Here is a 20,707-nt window from a genome sequence, read left to right on the forward strand (position 1 = left end):
TGTAGATAAAACCAGCTAGTTCGATTTATACTGGTAGATTACAAGACAGGTAGTGCGTAACCCAAATTTCCTCTCTCAAATACTTTAGCAGAATATAAAACAAAGACCTCTAACACTGTGGTAGCCATTTGGGGGGCGAAAGAGGACAAGAAGGGTTGTATAATTAACAGTAAAATGCAGTTGAATAGGAAAATAATTTTTTGTTAAGAATTGATGATAGCCTGTCCGAGCTTTGCAGAGGATAAGTTGCAAGTTTGTGCTTATCAGCAGTCTGTGCCAGCACAAGAGTGTCATTTTGAGAGCTAATTTAGTTCAGTCCTGGTTAGAATTAAAATGTGTTAATGAAGAGTGTCTTACACACTGTGGTGACTGTTATTGCTGATGGAGCTGTCCACAAAAAACCATAGTGGAAACTAAATAAGTGAAAGTATATGAATTGTAAACTAACTTGGATAAATTCAATTCACACATATTTTATGATTCACCACTGGTACTCTTCAAGAGTACAAAACCCCATTTCATTGAGAATTGAAGCGCACACACCAGTGGTAGTTGTAAAGCACCTCTAAACCTTTTTATAAAATCTAGGAGTCTTAAGGAGACATTAAAATATTACTTCTTAGTCATTGTTCAGTACTGCTACCATAATAAGAAAATGAAATAAAAATATCAAGCAGTCTTATTTCTTACCATTTGGAGTATAAATAATTAAGTGATGTCAATCCTTTTAACCAGGAATAGAGTTTGAAAACCAAAAAAGATGAATATGAATTGTCTTTTCAGAGACAGGATATGTAACTTGGTAATAGAATTCATTTTTTAATGGAGGAGAGAACAAAGATTTTTGGTTTATTTCACTTCTTATCATTTAGAACTTTAAATGAATACATGAAGAAATTTGATCATTATGAGAATTCCCATCTGGCTTATGGCCTTGATGCTGGCAGCTTGGACCCTCTTACAATACCTGCTCTTCAAGTAGCAGCACAATTAATTTAAAATAATTTGTCATTGTGTGTACAAATTAAGTCTGCGGTTCCATTTTCAGCTTCTAATGTTAAGTAGTGTTTAGAATTTATGCTGATTATGGTGACTGAATTATACAAACCAATTAATACCATTTCAGCCCTTTTCTATACTGAGTGCTAAAACTGTGTTTCACCTTGTATTTTTTCATCTGTGGTGTGCTCTAGTTATTCCCCTAAGAGATGTTCTCCAGTTAGGAGCATCATCTGCCTCTCAGGGTGTTGAGACATACAATCTAAGGATATTGTTCTAAATTTGATAATGCAGGTCAAAAACAAATAGGATGCTGAAAAACAGTTATCACTTGGGGTTTTTTGCTTCTAAAACCATGAATTTAGAGCTGGTTTTGGGAAGCCCTGCAGAGACTGTCTGGTGCAAGCAGAACCCGTTCCTCTGCTTTCCTAAGCCTTGTAAAATGCAGTAAGAGCGTGGCACGGGCATCCTCTTCCAGGTCTGGATGAAGCTGTTGTTAGAGAAGGTTCCTCTCTCCCCACTGTCCGTCACTGCTCCTGCAGCGGGGTGGTGCTGCCCCAGGCTGGGGCAGAGGAGAGGTCCCTGGCAGGCAGAGGTGTCCAGATGAGCCCACCTGCTGGTGGCTGGTCAGGCTCGGCTGACGCTGTGCTGAAGTACCCGACATAATGTAAAACACCTTCCCTTTCATGAGATGTCCTGTAGGAACGCTCATCTTGGGCACAGCAGGAGGGCCGAGCTGGGCAGGGGACATCATCAATGGCTTGAGCGCTCAGTGCATCGAGGACATCCCTTCTGGGGCTTCCACGCATCGTGCTTAGCAAGTCACCCCGCTGCAAGCCAGTCAGCCTCGAAGGGTGTGTTTTGGCTGGATGAGACTGGTTGAGCTACTGAGCTGCTTTCTGCAGCAGCCTTAAATGTAGTTGTTTAAACCAGATTGGTGATGTGCTTTAAACCATGCCTTCTGTCCTTCTTTGACCAGACAAATGCTTTTTTTCCTGAGCTAAAAAAACCTTTTAGTACACCTAGCTGGGAAGATATTAATGTGAATCTAGATGAGCGTTGTTATTTTAAGCTACCCTGACTGAGAAAGGTGGGTTTTTTCGTGCCATGTAGACAGGGTTCTCCTGTTCAAGCAATATTCATTCCATTTTATTCTCCTCAGCCCGAGCTTTGTTCGCTAGCATTTTGGCTCTTGGTATTTTTACAGTTAGCAGATGTGTGCAACTTCTCCGTTGGTTATGCCCAATAACTGCAGTAATTCTTTTTGAACTACATTTATTTGTTTTCTTGGTGTGCGTGTATTTGTTACATGAGGTTGTGCTATCCAGTATAACAAGCCATATGGTATCACATAATATGTATGTATTGGAACAGATATGGGTATTTACGGTAAATTCAATCTCATTAGGAATTCAATCTCAATAGGAATTGAAATGTAAGTAATATTCAAGATTAGTTATTTGACCATGGATTATTGTAAATTTTGCAGTTTATGTGGGACAAAACGTGGTCAATAAATGTAATGGTTATGAGTAAAAACAGGATAAAAATGTCAATGCAGCCTCTCCCCCCCCCATATGTGGAAGCAAGTAAATTATATTCCCAGCTTTTGGAAGGGAAGTAAATTTAAAGAAGAATAGATTTATTGAAATCTGTCATACTTAGTAGAACACTATCTTTTAAATTCTTTTATTCCACCAGTGTTAGGTACAAGAAAACTAAAACACACCATATTCTAGAGTTGCCCAAACAACTAAAAAAAGACAGAGTAAGAATTGCACAACTAGCAGAGAAACGTGCCAGCTTCTATGCCTTTATGTCATCAGCTTCCTGGTGGCTATTTGTTGTGAAATCATTCTTCCTGAATACTGGAACCAAAATGTGGGCAGTGAGACTACTTTGCTTGAACATTGCTTCTTCAAAGACTTCCCTACTGAGAAACTTACTATCTGCTTGCCCCTTGTGTTCCCAGGGATTAAGAAAAATAGTACTTTACCAGATTTTTACATTGCATGTGCACAAATGCACACACAACTCACAAAATTGTATTAAATACACAGTTTATAAGATACCCTTTACTCTCCCTGTACACAATTGGATTCTTTCTTTAGCAGGAAGATAACAAAAAATAGTAGAACCTGTGGCACCATCATTCAAGTTCTTGAACTTTACTTCTTTTTGAGTATTTTTAACAATTCAACATTATAGGATGCTGTAAGTAAAGAGCAGGGAGCTTACTAAATTTAGCATTTCACATCTTGATTTTATTTTGTGTAGTCTCTCTTAGTATTTTTTTAGTATTCTTTTTTTAGTATTTTTCTCCTTTTAGGTGGGTTTTTTTTCACTTTGAGTTGATAAATACATATATTCTGCAGTGACTACACAAAAGGTTTTTCTTCTCTGGCTTTTTTTTCACCCAGTTTAGTAGAAGCTTCTGCTTATATTCCTTTGGTCTCAGCTGCATGACAGCAGCCTTCAAGATGCTTTTTGTGATACTAAATTACTGAATTTTATACCTGAAGGCAGTAATTACAATATACTGGTGTTTGCAGATGTGTTTAGTTGGCTGTTCTCCAGAACAGTTACCTGAATCTTCTGCTGTTGCTGCAACTTGCATGACACGTTTTCAAATGCTGGTGGCATCTCCATCTCAGTTGTGGCTTAGATATGACATTCTTGCCTGTTACTTTGTTTTCTTCATGTTAGTTTCTTTTTTCTTTGGGTTTTTTTTTTGGTTGATTGTTGTTCTGGTTCAGTTTTTTGGTTGGGGTTTGGGGTTTTTTTTTGCTTTTCTTAATACATTAGTGTATGTGCCAGTTCCTGAGCTCCATTTGAGAAGTTAATTGTAGCTTAGAGTAGTGCGCAATAACGTTGTTTACACCTCCTCGTACTTGGTGTAATGTGCCTGTTGCAGATTAGAAGGACATGAAGGCTGCAGTAGTGACTGGAAACCCTTGAGAGCCCCTGGAAATTACTGTGGGATGGAGCCACTCTGGTAATACCCTTCTTCCTCAGTCAGATCAGCTTCAAGTGATTGGTTTCCCTTAGACAGGCGTTGCAACATCTTAAGTAAGATCTGGCCCTGAAATGCCAGGTGTATTATTTGAAGAGTATCCTACATCCTTTTGCACGGAGAGGGCTGTAGAAGATAATATCTTTTGCCCCTCTGTCTTCTTTCTACCCAATAACTGAAGTTATTGCTGCATTGTTAAATCACGTTACCTATCTTTTGGCATATTTTTCCAGCTTAATTATTTCTTTCTATTTTTACTCTGACTATTTTCGAAGAGTCATATGTCTGTAATCCTTAGGTAGAAGTGCTCTTGTACTCTGTGTTGCTGACAGCCCTCTCCCTCCCTGCTAGCTGGGGTAAGCAAGGAAGTATTTGATTCATTGATATGGCACCTATCCAGTCCCCCCCTCTGAACTCTTGAGACAAATAAGGAGTCTGTCTTGCTGAGAATTTAACGTGGGGATTGATCAAAAGTTTTCAACTATCAAGATGCTGAATTTTGAATTGACACAAGGCTGAGGTAGCAGGCAGAAATGTCTGAGTCTTCAACATGGTAAGAATTTATTTTTTGTCTTCAGAAGACAAGTGCTACACCAACCAATTCAAAATCTGTGATCACTGGTTTTAATTTAGTGCCCATATTTTGAACCCATTACTTTTTGTGATGTATGTGCTGCAATATCGTTAAGAGAAGAGGAAGAAAAAGTTTCCAAGAAGTCAAGGAAAGAGAGCTACCAGGCATAAGAAATGTTAAGTCCGCAGTGGTTCCTCCCTAAGCCGTGGTAATTTCAGCAGCTCTTAACAATAAAGTAAGACTAGATCAGAGACTAAATTTCAGCTGTTATTAATTACAAAGGATGTAGCGAAACAACATGTGACAAAAGTGCCTACTGCTTGTGTTCGTGTCTTTCAGAATGCCTGGTGCTTAATAATGTGTGTGTGTGAGACCTGAAAAAAATGCTCCCCATGTAGTGAAAAGTTGTTCATATTTAGTTTATTTTCATTTGAATGTTTGACAATTTCTTTGTTGTCTTAATACGTCTCGGTAGAACTTTTTGTGGACAAACATGACATTGGTGATGGAGAGGGAGAAGTTTAGTAACTGGCACAAAAATGAGAATATTTAAGTTTTTCTTTTTAATGGTAGAATTTTTGTGGTAAATTTAAGTACTAAATCTTGGTCCAAAACAACATAAAATTTTTTAGAATTGTCCTTGAACATCACTATCTCACCATTTTCTGCAATGCTGTATGGACCTTTATTGATACTTATATTCATCAAAACGTTAGTTGTGCTTCCCAGTTGTTTATGTATTTTCCTGCCTATAGAACTGTGCAGTGTTTAAATCCATGGATCATCAATAACCGTAAGAAATACTTGAAATTTACTAGATGAAGTAATTCATTGCAGTTCCACTTGGGTTCAGTTGCTTAAAGAATAGGAGAAGGTTTAAACACTTCCGCAAATATGTTTAAGGGGAATACATAAATATTTACAGTATATAAACCTTCTTGTAAGACAGAGTTGTATCAAAGAGGCTCCTATAGTTATTCCATGCAATGAACTAACAAGTCAGTTAAGAATAGATGCGCTGGCTCTCAAATTAAAGTCTGCTTTGATGCCTGCTTAGGAAACAATGTCTCAAAAAAAAAAAAAATCATGACTTATGTATGATTTCAGAGAAGAATCCTAGACTTACTCTGTGAGGCTTTTAAGTAGACTTTAGACCTACCTACAGCCAGACGTTCTCAAAAATCTGAAGCAGCTACTGACCTCAGAGGCACAGCAAACCAAAAAATACGGACTCTAATTGTCAGGCATTAGAAACAATGTGGGTCGTATTTTGAAAAGTGAAATTGCGACTTTGTATGAGTAAGCCTCTTTCTCTCCTTAGTGCAATGGGTATTTGTTTCAGCTTTTTAAATAACATTTCAATTCTATAATTTTTATAAACTGCATAGAAAGGTGAACCCACTGGGAAGAGAGGGGACAAGCAGGTTTCCATCCTGCCTGAAAGGAGCAGATGTTCTGCCAATAACACACCATTACATACTAATATTAGTAGTGTGATTCTGCATTAAGAAATGGTTGACTTGAGAGACACTGCTGATTCCCCTTTTATGAGCTGTACAACTGTAAGAAGGTTAAGGTTTCATTTGCTGAATAAGGTAAGCCAAATCCAAGATACTCACTATAGCGTGCTGCACTTCGTACAATGCACTTGGTTGACCTGTATGGAAGTTGTTGAAATTCTAATTTCCTTGCACTTTTACTGCTTTACAAGGGCCTGCACGTTTACAGCCTTCACCACCTTTTTCTTTCTTTCCTATCAGAGAATCTCACCATCAGAGAGAGGGTAGGAAGAAGCCCCCCTCTTCTATAGCACATAAGTTCAAATGCCTTTTTTATTGAAGTAATCTTTTCACAATTGTCATTGAACTTTCTTCTCCAGTTTCTAAACCCTCTGTATTTTAAATTGCTTTCTAGTACCTATTTTGAATGCGTGTTTATATAGGTTACATTATTTCAGCTTTCATCTGATTCTAAGATGTGAAAGGTTCCATTAAATTTTTTTTAATGCAAGATCATAGGAAAAATTCCATTACTAATTATTGGTAAAATAATTCTTTTGCTAGGTATTGCTACTATTAGTACAGGCATTACTAGCATTGATGATCACTGGCATTTTAGTTTATAACACAGTGCTGCTGATGGAGCTGAAATATGACATTCATTTGTAAAACAGTGATGTTGATTGATTATAGAATTTTAGTGGCCTGCCAGTGGTCCTTAGCTACAGCTGACTAGATGATGCCTGTGTAGGTATATTTGCTTCTTTTCAAAGAGACCCCGAAGAGTGGATTTAAACGTGCAGCAACTCATTTGTCATCAGAGATTGGCCCTGGGAAGTCCCAGCAGACTCCTTTCCTTTATCTTTGCCTTTTCTCCAGTGGCAGTGTCAAGAACAGAATTGAGCTCCTCTTTCACGATATAAAGAATCAGTCTCTTTTATCCCTGTGTTGACAGTCAAAGCATACTTGTAGCTGTTCATTTTCTTCTGGAGTTATAGGTACGCTTGTTTGCCAAAATGATCCTCTTCATCATCTGTTTAGTCAGATGTTTGTGCCTTTTTCCTGTAGCTCTCACTCTTGCCACTAATCGGCTGGCTTTTTAGATTTCTAGATTATTGTCACACTTTGGGATGGAATAAGTAGAGATGTTAAATGTATTTGCCGGTACTACCATTTGTTTATCATAAGGGACTGACCTTGTTTGTGGGCTATGAAGTAGTGTAGTAATAGCCAAGAGCCAGTAGAACCTCACAAGGTGCAAGATGGTACGACAGATTTGGGTATAAATTTGGTTTTGAGAGAGGAGATTTACTGTGTGAGCATGGAGTTAAATACGGAGGGATGGGAGGAGTGCAACATTGTATTAATATGGTTAATGGAACCACCAAAGTTCTAAATACTTACGACATAAACTTGAAATCTGTGAACTCACAGGTTAAACCTTGTATTGCATTTTACTGTATTATTAGGAAAAAGTGAATGGGAAGTATTTGTGAATTATTATGCTGTTACTTACCTCTTGACTCTCCCAAGAACGTTTTTGTTTTCTATTCCAGGGTTCCTATCTTTCCTCGTTCTCCAGTGAAAGTATAGATGTGTGATTATATGATCTAAATAGTTTATTATTCTTCACTATTAATGCATTAAGTTGTTTGTATTCTGCATTCACAATTGCTGTAACAAAGTTTTAAATAATATATCTTGATAGATGCATTCACTAAGAATCTCTAAATTTATTTAGTTCTGCTAAATGTTGTGGAATAATATACTGAACGCTCTGTGGAAGTATTTAAGCTGGATGCTTGAGGTGTGAGCATGGCACAAGACATACACCCAGTGACTCAATCTGGTATTTACAAGCTAAGTTGAATTATTTAGCAGTATTTCTTTTTTTTTCATAGCCTTTCATGTCCCCTCGGTACCCTGGAGGTCCAAGGCCACCTTTAAGAATACCGAATCAGGTAAGATATTATCACTGATGCACCGTTGTGGTCCAAGGTGATGGTACAGTGGTGGGAAGAGGGAATGTTGTCTTGGCTAGCAGTGGCTCATTGGCTACAAAACTCACTCAGTCCCTCTCCACCCAATTTTGCCTGACCGTTATCTAGTTATTTTGATAAGGTATGGCCATGCCACTCCCAGTTCACTTTCCTGTGCTTAATTGGTGTCTACACCTCAAAATTCATTGTGCGTTAAGCCTGTTTGCAGAGGGAGGATATAGTTGCCTTGTGTGGTGCTGCATTAACCTCAGCCAGCCAGCACTGCCTGCTCTGAGATGAAGGCAGAATGTCCCTGTAACTGGTACACTCTCTAAAGTTTCCTAACCACATCAAGCAGTTAGCTCTGAGAATTTTTTTTACTTAATTCCACGTAAAATGCATTACTCCCTTTTATTTGTTGGATATATGAAGTATATTTATTTCGTAGTAAATACGGAGATCATTGGTGAGAAACAGATATCATAAAGTGCTCTGTGGCTCTTATAGACACTCTGAGAACTTTATAAAAGCATTGAATTCCCAATTTTCTTTCATCTGCTATCCTTTGATGGCAAAGGATATGCATGCCTGTGTAACAAGAATGAGTAATGAGCTGCTGTTCGTCAGCAGAGACCTTTATTGGCCCATCTGTGAAAAGACGGTTCTGGAAGCAGATAGCATTTGTATTTTTAAGTTCTCCATAGTGCAGATAGAGGGGAAAGCAGTTGTCAGCAGATGAAAAGTTAAAGATAAGCAGACAGAAAAATATCGGTGGAGCTCTGAAAGAAAAACTGCGTCGTTCACAATATTGGGAAAGGTTGATAGATAGATGGAGCAGGTGTTTTGGTCCAACTTAGACTTCCAGGACTGCCTTTCTTCTTGGCACAGCTTGATGAGGAGCCTTTTATGCCTCAGCCTCAGTTCTGGCTATTTTTTGTATCTGTGTAACACAATGTCAACAAGCTTGTCTTTAGCACTGGCACAATATTGCCAGAAAGTATGAAGTTTAAATTTTAGTGAGCTAGATATATCAGGTGGCAAGACTTCTTCAGATATTCCTCTACATCAAACACTGGGAACAGGTTAAGTTACCTGTACCATAATTACTTTCTCACAAGGCAAATGGGTGATTTAATTAATCTTGCTGAAGCGATCATCAAGGGACAACATGAGTGCAATGTCATTAGCTCTTCAGTTAAATATTTGCTACAGACATACTGTAACTCAGTACAAAATCTTACTGATTTTTGCACCTTTCAGTAATACCTTAGCCAAAGATACACCAGTGTTTGGGTTTCACATATTCCTTTGTTTCTCTTTCTATGTTTCTGAACACTGTAAATACTGGCAGGTAGAAACTGGATGTGGTGAGTGCTGCGAAAGCACTGCCAACCTGCAGTTTTAGTTTTGGAAGAGGGTTTGTCCGCACATTGTGATATTTTCAGTTCAGAGCTGTAACATAATCACATAATCTCAGTGAATTACAGCTCTTGCAATTCATTTATATTATGCCACATTCATGAATTACTGCTTTTGACAACACTGCCATTATTTAAGTTACAGTATAGATGGGCAGTGTGTGGAACTAATAAACTATTGTAGTGCAGCTTTAAGGCTGAAATTTTGATTAGATGGAAGTCAGTAAAAATCAGAGTTAAAATTCCCACTGTAACTATAACTGTATTTTTTAAAGCCTTGCAGTAGGGATTGTGTTTCTTAGGCAAGGAAGGGTGACACAGGGCATGCGTACACAGCGCAGTCCAGTGCTGTGTAAGGGTTATATGAGCTAGATCTAGGCTTTGTAGCAAGGAAAGTTAGTACCTACCGAGTGCCACACAAGTGCCCCTAAGTTGCCTCCAGTACTCGATCACGTCCTATGAGATCAAGCCCTACAAGGGTGTTTGCTGTTGGCAGTGCATTGTGCTGTGCAGGTACACTCATTTTTCTTGAAAAGTGGTATGACGTGTTAGAAAGGAACCGCAGTCCCTCATGTAATGATCCGCAGTGTAATGACTGCATGCGTTAAGTCTTCGGTCACGTGTGCTCACAGCAGCAAATGCCTCCATGTCCTTGCGTGTCACCTGCCGTCTCTGGCAGAAGTGACCCGTTCCTGCTTTGCTAGTGTTCGACACTTCTCCATGCACTTCATGTATTGTTCTTACGTACTGTCCAGACTTCAAGCCACTGAAGTACATGTAAAACTCTAATTTAAATGATGTCATCTCAGATTATTTGTTTATTCTATTAATTTTGCAGTGCAGTACCGTTTGACTGTATTACCTTTGAGGTAATAATGTGCATCTTAATTTTTAATTTCCTACCTCTTGTGGAAACAAACCGTATAATATTTGCAGATAGGTTCCCCTTTGTATGTATCCAAAAGTATTACAGTATTTCCAGGTCAAGAGTAACTTATCCATTCCCACAGTAAGCAATACCTGTATTGCCCAAGTAGATTACTTTCATAATAATAGATTTACTCATTCTGGATACATTTTTTACTGAAAATGTGGTGGTGTTTTGAAATGCTAAATAGCACCTAGTGGATCAGTTACAAAGATCCATTCATAAAAACATTTTTCTAGTTGACTAAACTACAGGTAACAGACTGTAGAAATTAACCTTAAACCTAATTCAGTTATTGTAGACCCAAAGGGCAGATTAAAATGTGGGGACATAAAAGCAATGCGTTTGATTTGGACCAGAGGTGAAGTAACAACACAATGTACCTTCATGCTTGAAGGCAAGATTTAGGAGCAAGTTTTGTGACTGTTGTTATCTCCTGTAGATGAATAATAAGCTTATCTTGTCATTGATGCCCTTCAAGAGTAAGGCAGAGTGGAAGATAATATGTCCCCCACATCACAGCCTTAATTAACCATACCCTGTGAATACTGTGTAGTTGGCTCAGTTACGGCTCACTCTCAGAGAATATCAGTGTCTGCATCCTGACCTCTGGAAGGAAGTGTTAAAATAATGGTTAAAAGGGAAAACTGTAGCAATATAAGCTTTGGATAAATTGCAACATACCCAAGAAAAAGGCAGTGTTTGGAGGTTAAATAAGCTAAAGTGAAGACAGTTTTTTGGGGGAAAAAGCAAATTAGGCAATTATATTTTGGAAGTTATATATATATAATTCCACAGAAGTCCAGGAGTTTTCCATGCAAATCCATAGTCAGGGTCGTAGGACATTTAGGACTTTCAGTTTGGTTAGGCACTTAGCACATTTAGTTAGAGCATTTAGGAAAGTTAACTCTTCCACATTACTCTTGACTCGGAAGAAACATCTGGGAATTAAAAACAAAATATCTGCATTATGTCTTTAACAGAAATATCAAAGCATTATGTGCTTTTAACATATGGTTTCTATACTTGCAGGCACTCGGAGGTGTCCCAGGAAGTCAGCCATTATTGCCTAGCGGGATGGACCCAACACGGCAGCAAGGTGAATGAAATAATTATTTGGACCATTCAAAAGTACTGTCTTCTCAAACTTGCATCTTTCTTTTTGTGTTTCAAAGCTTACTGCAGCTTTTCAAGCTTTTTGTTAATTAAAAAGGAAGGATTTGTAAAAGTTGTTTTAGAAGGTGTATTGCACAGTTTTTTAAGTTACATAATTTTATTTGCAGGGCATCCAAACATGGGTGGGCCAATGCAGAGAATGACTCCTCCAAGAGGAATGGTTCCGTTAGGACCACAGGTACCTTCCACAGATAGATACCCATTTTTATTGATAGCCCTATACTTATACTATATTACTCTGGCTTTCCGTAGCTTGAAGATGGCCAGGACTTGTTCTTCTAATCCCATTTTAAAATAAACTTTCTGCTTTACAAAAATTAATTCTGAGTTGCAGCTGTACAAAGCCTAAAATGAAAGTGTCAGTCATTTTAATTAAGATTTGAAATTGAAAGAGAGATCCCTTAACTTGCTTATTTCAGAAAAGTTATGTTTGTCCTACAGCCAGTGTATGTTGTAATCAAAGGCTGACATTTGTAAAGGAGACTAGGGATCGAGTAGGTATTTCCTCATCCTCCCAACCTAACTGATTATGCTATTTAGGAGGAAAAGATAAATACTTCTAACTTAGGGAAACTCTTTGTACCAAAAATACCACCCCAAAATTCTGTAAAGTTTTCTTTCATCCACTATTGCTCTAGATTTTTGGTGAGTGCTGGAGAGATTTTAATGTAAAATGAGAAGTTCATGCTGCCATTTCTCCCCCTTGTCAATCACAAGCATCTCTCTAGCTCTGTTTTTGAGGAGCAAAGCAACCTTGGATTGCAAGAATCAGCCTTCTCCATGGTGCTGACCGGGTCATAATTGTTCATAGGCTCGCTCTTCAGAAGTGTGAAAATATGAGTGGATATTTGCCAGTATTACATTTCAACAGTAAAGTAAGGTAGAAAACAAATTAATTCTGATGCATACCTGAAATATGAATCCAAAAGGTTATTCTGTGTTTTGTCAGCACTCTCAGTGAGAGAGAATTTAGGTGGTGGTGTTTCATACCGATGTTGCCACTATTTTGTTTTACAGCATGCTTGTTGTGCCCACACTTTGCATTTTTACTTCCCCATTTCAGATAATCTTTCTAGTGACTTCTTTGTTCTTTGGAATAGCAACTGAATTTTAAAAGATGAAATAGCTTTGTCTTTCAAATCTGTTCATAACTATCTTTACCATTTTGGGTCTTCTTGGTAGAAACCAGTTGTGCAGTTCTACACAACATCTGCTGTGTGACCAACAAACCATTATTAAATACATTTGTTACTTTTTCCTGTAGCATTGAAGTATATTTACCACTTGCCTTTTGGAGGTAGAAAGAGAAGCTTTACAATGCTGCCATATGAGATTGAGCTGATGCTTTATGCAGCACCATTAGTCACACAGCAGGCAAATCTCATGCTAGTTTTTGTAAGGATAATGTTTCGATTTTCACTCTCTCTTAAAATCCAGTTTTTTTGTAAGGTTCTTCTTCTTTGTACTGAACGCCCTCTTAAAATGGGGGAAAATGTAGCTAATCTACACAAAATTTAAGTTCGCAAATCAATCTTTTCTATAAATGGATCATCATCTATCTTTGTATCTGGCATTTAGGATCTTCTTAGAATGCAGTTCTAAAACCAAATTTGATGAATCTTTCACACCTACTTTTAACATCCTCTTGCTACAGAGCTGTAAAGTTGACTTAGGCGCGCCCATAGTGGGAGGCCCTGCTACCTTGCTGCACAGGCAGTCAACTTGCGAAACACTTAATGTGCTGATACAGAAATGCTTATGTCCAGTATAGCAAGTATAGCATGCATATGCTTGAAAACTTACAGAAAATTTACCTCAGTTTTGTGTTTTATGATTCTAGACTGTTTCAAACTAAATAACATGAAGGAAAAAGCAGTGGATGATTGTAAATGCTTGAATCTGTGAAAAGTTCCAAAGAATTAGGATCAGGCTTTTTTCAAGCTGTAGTTATGCTAGATAAATGGGGTACTACCTCCAGTCTGTGACTGCTACTTCCCGTCCTTCATATCTGCTGGTGAGCCTCCCACATGCTCCCTAATACTTTCTAGTCAAAAATAATCATGTCATCTTAAATATTTAAGAAAAAAGTCTTGGCCAATCTGGCTCATTTTGGCCACCTGATGTTAGGGAGCACTTTTACGAACAACTCAACTACCAGATAAACAGTGGTGGTGGTGACTTTGAGTAAAAAGCTGTAAGGAACAAATTGGGGCACTAATTTCTGCAGAGAGCATAGCTGCAGCTGAAGGAACGTGTATATTGGTAACAGTAATGAAAGCACTCTTATTTTAGGACGGAGTACATTTGATTAGAATTAGCAGTAGTTAGAGCTAGAAGTATATTTGATTAGGATTATTCCAGTCCTGCAGGATTCCATAGAGATCTTTAACCCCGGTCCACAGAAATGATTCCGGCATTAAACTAAAGAGGGGAGATACCAGACAGACCACATAGGGAGTGGCTCAACCCTCCACATCAAGGTGGAAAAATGAAATAAACCTGATACAGAACTGCTGTTTTGTTACAGTCAGACTGTATTCTCTTCCAGATCCAGTAGTGCCAACTGGGGATGTTACTGTGCCCAGGTGATTTGATGACCCACCCGTTACTGCCCTATAGTTCTGACAGAAGAGTTAGTTGCTCAGGCAAAATCATCTAGGATAACCTATGTTAAACATGAGGTTTGAGTTAATCTGGCTGAGTTTTGCCTGAGCATGCGCACCAGTCAGTCTACCGGCTGCACACAAAAAGGCAGGAATGAGTAGTGATTGATGACCAGCAACTGTGGATGATACTGTCTTCAGATGGCACTGTTGGGTCTGGAAGAGGACATCTGTTTGCAGCCTCTGGTTGTATTCTTGCAAACCAGCTATCAATGGGACACTTTCAGGATTCTTAACAACGAAAAAAATTTAAGTTTGGGGATTTTGTTTGCAGCAACAGAATCTCCTCTCCTAGTTATAGATCAGTTCTAGATCAGTTCTAGATAACTGAAATGTCCTATCAGTCAAGGTATAAATAGCACCAGACCCAGACTTTGAATATCACTGTTGGATTTCTCCCATGTATTCATGACTTCAGGTTTACATGGTTTTGTGAATCAGACCAATATAGAGAACACCCATAAGCCCGAGTCATATAGTTTATGCAGTTTGTAGTATACTACACATGAAATAGAGTGTATTAGTTTTATTATTGGAAAATAGACTGCAACAATGACCTAAATTTTTTTAAAGTAAATCACTCCTTTGTCGTCGTCCCCCTTCCAAAATGCACAGCTGTTCATTTTAGAGAATTTACTATTATCCACTCTTTTGAAATATCAGAAAAATGTAGCAGGATTAACACAGATTAGAGAGTGCATTATGATTGTGAGGTGAGATAGACTGTTATGCTTATATTCCTCTGAATAAAAATAGGTATAATTTAGTTTTTTGTATAAATAGTACAGTTAAACTTTTGTCATAATATCAGAGCATAAACTCAGATTTCATATGCATCGGGCAATTCATTTGTTGGCATTGCTTTGACATTCATTATCATGTTAAATACTTTTCATGTTAGTTGTCATAGACTTATTAGAATTGACTGATTAGAAGAGAAATGTGATGGTTATGCTGTATGTTATAAAAGTGATACGTATGGTGTAATTTTATACAAGCATTTATTGATATCCTAACAAAATCTAATTAAAAATAATTCTGTTTAAATTCCATGATGTAGAAATCTTAGAATCTAAGTCCAGGTTTCTGATTTTGAATGAGCTCCCTTGGTATAGAAGTTGAATACATTATAAAACCTGCCCCTTGCTGGCCGTTGGCTTGACCTCTATATGTGTAAATAATTCCTCCTGAAACAGTTAACATTTTAAGTATTCTTAGTGTATTTCTATTCTTTGTAATTCTTTCTCCTTGGGGTTAACAATATTATTTTTTTAAGTCAACAATGGAAACTCCTGAAAGAATGAATTACATTGGCCTATCCACTCAGCAGTTATGTAGGGATATCATTAACCTGCTGTCCTTTCTTTCCCCCTCCTCTTTGGTTTTGTTTTTTTGTTTTGTGGTAGTCTGACCCTTGGTTATCATTGCAGAACTATGGAGGTGCAATGAGACCCCCACTGAATGCTTTAGGTGGCCCGGGGATGCCTGGAATGAACATGTAAGCACAATAATAAAATCTTATAATATTTAGAAAAATCATTATTTCATTGTAGAAGTAACATGTGGGATACCTAAGATAAGGAGAACATGCTTTGATAAGTAACATGCTTTGGTGACTAATAACTGCAATTTTAAAAAGTGGATCTACAGCAGTTTCCTTCTTCTGCGTGAATCTCTTACAGGCGCCTTTGCTGTCCCTACAAGTCTGTACAAATACTCAGTTTCTTTCACAGGTCAAAGTTCAAATATCGGGAATATTTTGTCAGTATAGTCACTGATACATCCTTGCATGCATTTTTTTAAAAAAGACATTATTTACATTTATGTTTTTACTTTACTGAGTAAGTATTTTGTAAAGAATGGTACAAGTATAGTTCTTTTCTGCAAAATAAAGAAGTACTTAATTTTAGCAAAATAAAACCACTGTCTAGAACTATTTATAAAAAAAGACATATTTGAAAGAAGAAGTGTGGATGATTCTCTCTCTGTTGCTGTTTTTATTTCAATAACTACATGTATTTCCACTCTGAACAGATAGAAGAGTATCACAGATACGAGTGTAAGGTTTTCTGGGACTGGATCGTCATTTAGTAAAAATTGATATAGACTGAGTTCAGTTAAGCTATACTGATTTATTCCAGGCATGGATTTAGTCATGGAAGTGTATTATGCCTTATATACCTGTAGACAAGCCCCTTTTCTAAGTGGGGCTTAGAATCTAAAAATTCCAGATGTAAAATTACCGTGTCTAGAGTAGACTAGATTTAAGCTGAGGATTTTAGCATAGCAAGTGGCCCAACATGCAGAACCTTCTGCACTTTAGATAAATCTTTTGCTTGCTTGGAGTTGCTTATATGATAAGCTAGCCTGGAAGAAAGTAAGGCGCTCCTTGTATTATTTAGATTTCTTTCTTAAGAGATTCACAAATTTTAAGGGGCTGCTATAGTTGCCTCTAGTGTAACACAGACCAGAGATTATCAAGTTATTCTTTTATCTTGGCCCTCCCTCTGCTGAAGTTAATACATTTTTTCATAACCAGCATTTTGCAGTCCCTGAGTGGTCACAGAAGGCAGCAGGGTGGTCCAGCTGTCAAGACACTAGAATGATTTTACAACCTAAAGCAGAGAACATCTTTTCTTACTTCTTTTACACCTTTGTCTTTCAAGAACGAGTTTTCAGCAGATCAGCACAGAAAACACAGTCAAGATTTATATGCGCTTGTTATCGTTACAGCGTAGATCCCCATTTTTACTCTTATTTTTATAGGAAACATAAATGAGAGGTGATAATTTTCACTTCAAGTGAAGAGTTACCAACCTGAAAAAGTAAAAGAGGAATTGAGATAGATAATACCGTTAAAAAACTATCTATCTAATCTACCATATCCTTAATTTCTTCTAATTTCCAGACATACTTTGAAGCAAATAAAATAAAATCTAAAGTTGGGTGTTACTCTATCATAGACATCATATATTGGACTCAAGACAATTCTAGGAACCTTCCCAAGTGTAGGCATTTCTTCTTTTAAATAAAATTGATGGAGAAAATACCTTTAGATATTTGAAATTCAGTGTGAGTATAATATAAGCACTACAGAAGTTGTCCTCAGGAGGAGATTTAATTATAAGAAAGGAAAATGAACTTTCTAAAATAAAATGTTGTAGAATTAAAATTCAGGATAGTAAGATATTTTGAGGCTACTTATGCACCTAAATGAGAGTTTACATAGGGAAAATAAGAAAATAAGTTCCTGGATGACAAAAAGAATTCCTGATCTGCCAGAAAGAGAGAAGGTGATTATGGATTGAAATACTAATATTTCCATATTGCAGCATTTAATAAGCACATTTCCTCTTGAGTTGAGCCAGCAAACATACACAGATTGTGTTCTTTTAATTCAGTGATGTGGGAAGTACATTTTCATTTGAACTTTTATGTCCTCTTGAAGGGGACACCATGAATTGCTGTCCTTTACTTAGGAAATTCATGAACTTTGATAGAGTATATGATCTTCTGAGAAGAACAGATGTGAAGCAATAACTATGAAGTAGGTAACCACAGCTGTCTCCGTGTCTTACCAGGCATATACTGCACTCCTTTACGTTTCTTACAAACTCATCTTTACTCCAGCTCAGCTGAAAGCAGGAACAGAATACTCTTTCTTGGTTTTGAACAAGACTTCATACTGACCCTTTGCTTATTACAATGCACTTCAAAGGCGTAAGAGAGTCCAAACTGCCAGTACTGGCATATTATGCTATAGCATATCCTGACCTGTTTTAGGTGCTGAATCACAGACCGTTGTAAGGGGCTCCATTATTGCATGCCTGACTACATGAATAATTTTTTTACCATCAAACTGAGTATTTTTTTTCCTCTGTCAAATGGAGTGACATACACTGATCAAAAGGAAAACAGAGTTACTATGGTCTGGGTTTCTTTTAATTGTATTTCTAGGACATCAGGGTTTTTTATTACTGTAAAGTTACTGCTGTCAAAGTTGTCCTTACACTGAAATCTTAGTGAAGACTTCTTGTCTGGTCGATTCCAGCATTCAGGATCAGACAGAGTGCATACAAGGATAACCTGCAAGCAGTGGCAATAGATGGATCCAACTGTGTTAAATGCATTCTTTGTATTATCCCTTACAATTTATCTAACACACAGTGCTAAGAAATAACAGTGTAAGTCATTTAGTGTACTTACATTTCTAGGAAACAGGATAACTATAGATGAGGCTGTTGCCTTGTAGTAACATACATGTGTCTTTACATAGCCATATCTTTTTCTTACATGAAAATTTTTCAGTGTTCTATTCAATGTTTGTGGATTTTTGGCAACGTTAAAATATAAAAATGTGTACTCTACAAAAACAGTTGCCATTTAAAATCCAGCTTTTTCTCCTCAGAAGGCACGAAAGGAAGCTGTTTTGGTTAAGAGCAGAATTTCTGCCAAATATAATTTTACATTTTTCTGGATGAAAAAGTGTTCTTTATTGTCAAAAATGGCAACAACCAGCTTGAGAGCTCATAGACAGTATTTCAGTCCAGTACTACTCCGCAAATGTAGTACTGCTAAATAATTGCTTGCTCTGTCATTGCCTATCAGATTACTGTTTGAAACAGCTGATACATACCCTATGTTCTTCGACAAAATAACTTTATTTTAGCTATAAGGGTTTAAGTTGAAACTTGGTGAAACCATTTTTAGTAAGATTTTATTTCTTTGTGGAAAAATGCCCTCTTTGGAACAAAATGGCAAATTTCAGGGAGCAGTGTTACATTTCACTGGCACTTTTTAATGGCCCGTGTGACCTGCAGCGCTGTCTGAAGTGCTAAGAATATCTCAGTCATGCCTGAAAAGAAAAAAAATGTGATTTTGTTTTTTAACTTCAACTCACAAATTTGTGTCTACATGTTTAGTTTCCTGATTGAATGTATTTGCCCCTTGGGAAACTGACATTTCAGACTTTATTTTTTCAAGTACTAGGATCAACGCTGTAGGACTAATTTTAAGGATAAAATGCAGCTGTAATTAGTCATAGCGATAGATACTTCATAAATTACTCTATTTTGGAATTGGTACATTCATAATAATGTTTTATGACTGTTGATGCTTCCAAAATACACATTCAATAAAGGGCAAAAAACCTGCTTGCATTGCATTGAAAAAAATTGCAGGTAGCTTTTTTTTATGTGTTTTATAAGCTAACAACATTTGGCTCCACAAAAACCATATGGCTTTCTAGCAGAATCTGCTAGAGTGTTTTCTAAGTCTATACTTAGAGCTGTCCATGGCTTCCAGTAAATTTGCAAATTCCAGCAGCTTTTTACATGAAAGGTGAGTTTCCCAGTCTCCTCGTAAGGCCTGCCTAAATTTCCATGTTGCTGTGGCTTAACCCAATCGTGTATCTGAGTTGGTGTTTTAACATCTCTGTAGTTCAGAGTAATCTGCAGTGTCATCACAGCTATTTTCCATTTGATGCTTTTCACTAGATATATTTGTGTTACTTAATGTCACACAAACAAGTGCAGAGTTTTGGGGTGAGAACAGACTTCCAGTGTTATTACAAATATTCTTGATTTCTCTGAAAAAGAAGATCCAATAAACCAAATATGGTACATATAGAAAAAAGAACAACTGGGGGGGGGAAAGAACACCTAATATTTTACCTTGTAAAAGTTAGCAGAGGAGAAATTGCTGAATATTTGACCTGAGGAATATGAGTACTGTGAGTCCCTTTCCTTGCTTTGCCTCCCCTTCTCCCAATGAATAAGGCAGAAAAGACCTTCACCTACATTGCTGTTTTCCAACCTTCCAAAAATAATATCAGTCGAAATAAATCAATTTCACTTGATTTATTTCAGTTGATTGTTTGAGCTAATTTCTTTATCGTTTCATCAACAATGTAATAAAAAAAATAAGATTCAATATTAAATCCCTCAGGCAACATATCTACTTAATAGTTTTTAGTTCTGCAAGACTTTAAAATAGATAGAAAACTTCCTGAACTCATTAATAAAGCCTGCTTTCTTCTCTATATTTAAATCACTCTCCCATATCTGGTAAGCTGTGGTGGCTAATGTTGCTTTTCTAAAGCTAATGAGGCCAAAATGCCATTTTAAATGCAAAAGTTTTGTCATCTGCTCTGCCTCTCAGTTGTCAGGGCCTTCAAAAAGTGATTTCATCATAGTTATAAATAACTAGGAGTTCTTAATGCTCCCAGGAATAATTATGGTTATTGAGATGTTATGACTGTAAACATGGAGATTTTGCCTCCCATATGGCTTAGTTCCCTCAGGACTGTTAAAAGACGAAGCCTAACCGACAAACTATTCTTCTGAGCTCAGCTAAGAGTGAGAAACTTAAAATAACTGCAAGAGTTGTGAGAAAAACGTGCTGTTTCTGGAAGGTTTTTCCTTTTTGTCCTGTCCCCATTCCCTTCTGCTTTTAGTACC

At 37.3% G+C, this 20,707-nt stretch overlaps 1 protein-coding gene across 22 annotated transcripts in view; it reads left to right on the forward strand.

Moving 5' to 3' along the window:
* SSBP2 (single stranded DNA binding protein 2) overlaps positions 1-20,707 on the forward strand; it is a 188,493-nt gene that overhangs the window by 140,355 nt on the left and 27,431 nt on the right. For 10 of the 22 annotated variants that reach the window (XM_050912631.1, XM_050912632.1, XM_050912644.1 and 7 more), the window contains 4 exons: positions 7,987-8,046; positions 11,443-11,509; positions 11,694-11,764; positions 15,680-15,747. In XM_050912631.1, the coding sequence (XP_050768588.1) occupies positions 7,987-8,046; positions 11,443-11,509; positions 11,694-11,764; positions 15,680-15,747 (266 nt within the window). Of the gene's footprint in view, positions 1-7,986; positions 8,047-11,442; positions 11,510-11,693; positions 11,765-15,655; positions 15,748-20,707 lie in introns of all 22 variants that reach the window. The other 12 variants (XM_050912629.1, XM_050912642.1, XM_050912634.1 and 9 more) reach the window with 6 other exon arrangements.

The sequence above is a fragment of the Gymnogyps californianus genome, chromosome Z (genome assembly GCF_018139145.2).
Source record: "Gymnogyps californianus isolate 813 chromosome Z, ASM1813914v2, whole genome shotgun sequence".
NCBI lineage: Eukaryota > Metazoa > Chordata > Aves > Accipitriformes > Cathartidae > Gymnogyps > Gymnogyps californianus.